This window comes from Arachis duranensis, chromosome 8 (assembly GCF_000817695.3).
Source record: "Arachis duranensis cultivar V14167 chromosome 8, aradu.V14167.gnm2.J7QH, whole genome shotgun sequence".
Taxonomy (NCBI): Eukaryota; Viridiplantae; Streptophyta; class Magnoliopsida; order Fabales; family Fabaceae; genus Arachis; species Arachis duranensis.
Genome location: NC_029779.3, coordinates 9,572,562 through 9,576,786, shown reverse-complemented (window position 1 = coordinate 9,576,786; position 4,225 = coordinate 9,572,562). Strand labels below are relative to the sequence as shown.

General features: G+C 47.9%; 1 protein-coding gene across 1 annotated transcript; it reads left to right on the top strand.

Moving 5' to 3' along the window:
• The first annotated feature begins 535 nt into the window (after positions 1-535).
• On the top strand, positions 536-2,487 carry LOC107460565 (uncharacterized). The gene is made up of 2 exons (XM_016078935.1): positions 536-2,039; positions 2,132-2,487. The coding sequence occupies exons 1-2, from the start codon at positions 536-538 to the stop codon at positions 2,485-2,487; spliced, it is 1,860 nt and encodes a 619-aa protein (XP_015934421.1).
• Positions 2,488-4,225: the final 1,738 nt, after the last annotated feature.

Below are 4,225 nucleotides of genomic sequence, written 5' to 3'. Positions count from 1 at the left end.
GAGAAAGAAGATGTCACAAGAAAAGGCAGAAGAGGTAGCCAAGCAGACGGCCAGCCTCCTTGAAGCAGGATTTATACGGAAACTCGACTATTCGACTTGGCTGTCGAACGTAGTTCTGGTTAGAAAGCACAATGAAAAATAGAGGATGTGCGTGGATTATTCCGATCTTAACAAAGCATGTCCTAAGGACTCCTACCCTCTCCCCAACATAGATGCGCTCGTCGATGCGGCGGCGGGATATCGGTATCTGAGCTTTATGGATGCTTACTCCGGTTATAATCAAATACCGATGCACCGGCCTGACGAAGAAAAAACGGCATTCATAACACCAGGGGGAACATACTGCTACAAGGTAATGCCATTCGGGTTGAAGAACGCAGGGGCCACATACCAAAAGTTGATGAACAAGATATTCTGTGACCTTATAGGCAAAACGGTGGAAGTATACGTGGATGATATCCTTGTTAAGACCACCCGACCCGAGGACCTAATAAGCGATCTAGGAAATGTGTTCGTCTCTCTCCGATAACACGGCATGAGGTTCAATTCACTCAAGTGCGCCTTTGCCATGGAAGCAGAAAAATTCTTAGGGTTTATGATAACCCAAAGAGGGGTGGAGGCCAACCCGAAAAAGTGCGAAGCAATACTCCAAATGAAGAGCCCAGGATGCATCAAAGACGTCCAGATGTTGGCAGGAAGGCTCACCACACTGTCCCGTTTCCTCGGGGCATCGGCTGCTAAAGCCCTACCATTTTTCAACTTGATAAGGACGAGGATAGCGTTTGAATGGACCCCTGCGTGTGAAGAAACGTTTAAGCATTTCAAGGAAGTACTTGCAGCACCACCTGTACTCGAAAAACCCAAGGACGGGGAACCACTATACCTGTACTTGGCCATAACTGATGAAGCGATGGCGGCGGTCTTGGTGCGAGAAGAAGGAAAGATCCAACAACCAATCTACTTTGTGAGTAAAGCGCTACAAGGAGCAGAACTAAGGTACAGCAAATTAGAGAAGCTAGCACTCGCACTCCTGACCTCTTATCGTAGACTACGACAGTACTTCCAAGGTCATCAAGTGGTCGTGAGGACAGATCAGGGAATCCGACAGGTACTCCAGAAACCCGACTTAGCGGGAAGAATGATGACCTGGGCTATTGAGCTATCTCACTACGGCTTGCAATATGAACCCAGTCATGTGATCAAAGCACAGGCCATGGCCGACTTCTTGGTAGAAGTAACAGGAGACCCAACCGAGCCACCGAGCATACGGTGGAAGCTCCATGTAGACGGAGCCTCCAACCAGACGTGCGGAGGAGCCGGGATAATCTTGGAAAGCCCAACTAGAGTCGTTTACGAACAGTCGATCAAGTTTGAGTTCCCAGTGTCAAACAATCAAGCAGAGTACGAGACCCTTCTAGGCGGCTTAGTCCTGGCTAAAGAAGTTAGAGCCACAAGAGTGAAAATATGTAGCGATTCACAAGTCGTGACCTCACAGATCAACGAAACATATCAGGCCAGAGACTCGTTGCTGCAAAAATATTTAGAGAAGGTCAAAGAATTAATCGGGGAATTTAAGGATATCTCGGTGCACCATGTCCTGAGAGAGAGGAACACGCGGGCAGACATCTTGTCAAAGCTGGTAAGTACAAAGCCGGGAGCGGGAAATCGATCTCTCATCCAAGGCCTGATAAAAGAACCAACAGTTACCCTCCATTTAGCAAAGGTAAACTCCTCTTGGATGGACCCAATTACCGACTTCTTGGAAAGCAGTAAGCTCCCTGAAGACGAGAAGTCGGCAAAAGCATTGAGAAGGGAGGCGGCCAAGTATGCAATCATACAAGGCCAATTGTTTAAAAAGGGACTCTGCCAACCCCTGCTGAAGTGTCTGCGTCCCGACCAAACGGACTATGTGCTTAAGGAGGTCCATGAAGGATGTTGCGGTCACCACATTGGGGGCAAAGCCCTAGCAAGAAAGCTCATCAGAGCCGGCTACTATTGGTTGACGATAATAAAGGATTCTAAAGATTTCATGAGAAAATGTATCTAGTGCCAAGAAAATGCCAACTTTCACAGAGCGCCGGCAATTGAACTAAGCTTCTGACATCTTCCTGACCTTCTTCTCACTGGGGAGTCGACCTCCTAGGACCCCTCCAGGTTGGCCCTAGGCAAGTCAAGTACTTAATAGTCGCTATTGACTACTACACCAAGTGGATAGAAGCCGAACCGCTTGCCAGCATATCATCGTCCAACTGCCAGAAGTTTATGTGGAGGCAAGTCATAACTAGGTTCGGTATCCTGGAGGTCGTCATCTCTGATAACGGGACGCAATTCACTGATAAGAAGTTCGGAGAGTTCCTCACCGGCTTGGGTATAAAGCAAAAGTTCTCATCCATGGAACATCCACAGACGAACAGCCAAGACGAGGCCGCGAATAAGGTCATCTTGCTAGGCCTCAAAAAGCGGCTTGATAAGAAGAAGGGATCATGAGCCGACGAGCTTGCCTCAGTTCTCTGGTCCTACCGCACAACCCATCAGTCGTCCACTGGGGAAACTCTATTTCGCCTAACATATGGGGTGGATGCTATGATACCTGTAGAGGTTGGCAAGTCGAGCCCACGATTACTCGTGGGAGGAGTTGAAGAAGCTGTAGAAAAAGACCTAGTAGACGAGGCTAGAGAGATGGCCCATTTGTCGAAAGCAGCACTGAAGCAAAGGATGGCCCTGCGATAAAATGCCAAAGTGCTCAGGAGAGATTTCGAACCAAATGACTTGGTCCTACGGCGGAATGACATCGGACTACCGACTCATAGGGAAGGCAAACTGGCAGCAAATTGAGAAGGCCCGTACAGGGTAAAGAAAGTAATCGGCAGGGGTGCCTACAAGTTGAAAAGACTTGACGGCAAGGATGTCCCGAGAACATGGAATGTGAGTAACCTAAGAAGGTTTTATTCTTAAGCCAAATATGCCGAGTAGGCGACTTGCCAGGCCCAACAAGACCCAAGTTGCTTTATGGTTAAATAAATTACTCTTGTTGAATACTTATTATTGTTATAGATCTAGCCAACTGCCGATTAATATTCACTTGTGAATAAATTTATTTTTCCCCTTCTCATATCCCATGACTAACGTTCACTCACTTTATGATTAACACGGCGACGACACGGTTACCCGAGACTGATCACCCCGTGAAACACCCAAATTAACGCCACGACAAACGGCTATAGCAACGATAAAGGCCACAACTTGGCCTCACCAACTACCAACGTAACGGTAAAATAAACAAACGAATAGCCAATACCAATTAAACGGCGACAATCATAACATAAAGTATCATCGGCCAAGCGAGAAGCGAAGAAATATCGAAACCGACCAAGTAACTACCATTTCAGCAAAATAGTTTCAAGTCGCAACATCAAGGACAAAAAACGACAAAGTTCGCAAAGCTACATGACAACATACATAAAACCATAAAATTACGAAGTCCATACAACTCAAAAATCACTTCTTCGGCATATCGACAATCTTGCCATCCCGAATAGTCTTGAAGACCCCAATTGCCGATATATCGAAGGCAGGAGCCACGACCTTCACTTGGGCCTTAAGGGTCTCTTCAGTCATCAATATGGCGCTCGTTCCCTGCTTCACGGTCTCCTTGAACTTCTTCTTAAACTCAGTAGCCTCGTCTTGGGCAGTCTTAGCGGACGAGACGGCCTCATTACGCTCCTTCTCCAAGGCGACCACCTGGCCCTGAGCAGCATTGAGCTGACCTTCCAAAGTCAGAGCTCTCTCGGTCAGACGGGAAACAGCCGCATTAGAAGTCTTCAACTTTTCCTCAGCAGCTGTGGCCCTTTCCTCGGCGACTTTGAGCTTCTCCTCCGCCTTAGCCAACTTCTCCCGAAGTGATTCAACTTCAACTTTGAATTTGTTGTTGGCCTTAGCGGAAGATTCGAGCTTCCTCTATACGGACTGCATTCCCGACAGGGCAAACTCGGCCTTCCTGGCTATCGTGGCGCCGCGAAGGAGAGAACGGTACATCCACCTCGCCTGCCCTGGGAGGTCGGAGCCATGGAAATACTCCTCCGTGCCGGGAAGCAATAGGGAATCTATAAAGTTTTTGACGTCGAAGTTCCTCTCCATAACGGTAAGAGCCCTTTCAGGGCTAGAGGACGACCTCTTCCTCTTCGGGTTGTTTATAACCCTCACATCATCCTCCTCAAATTGTAGA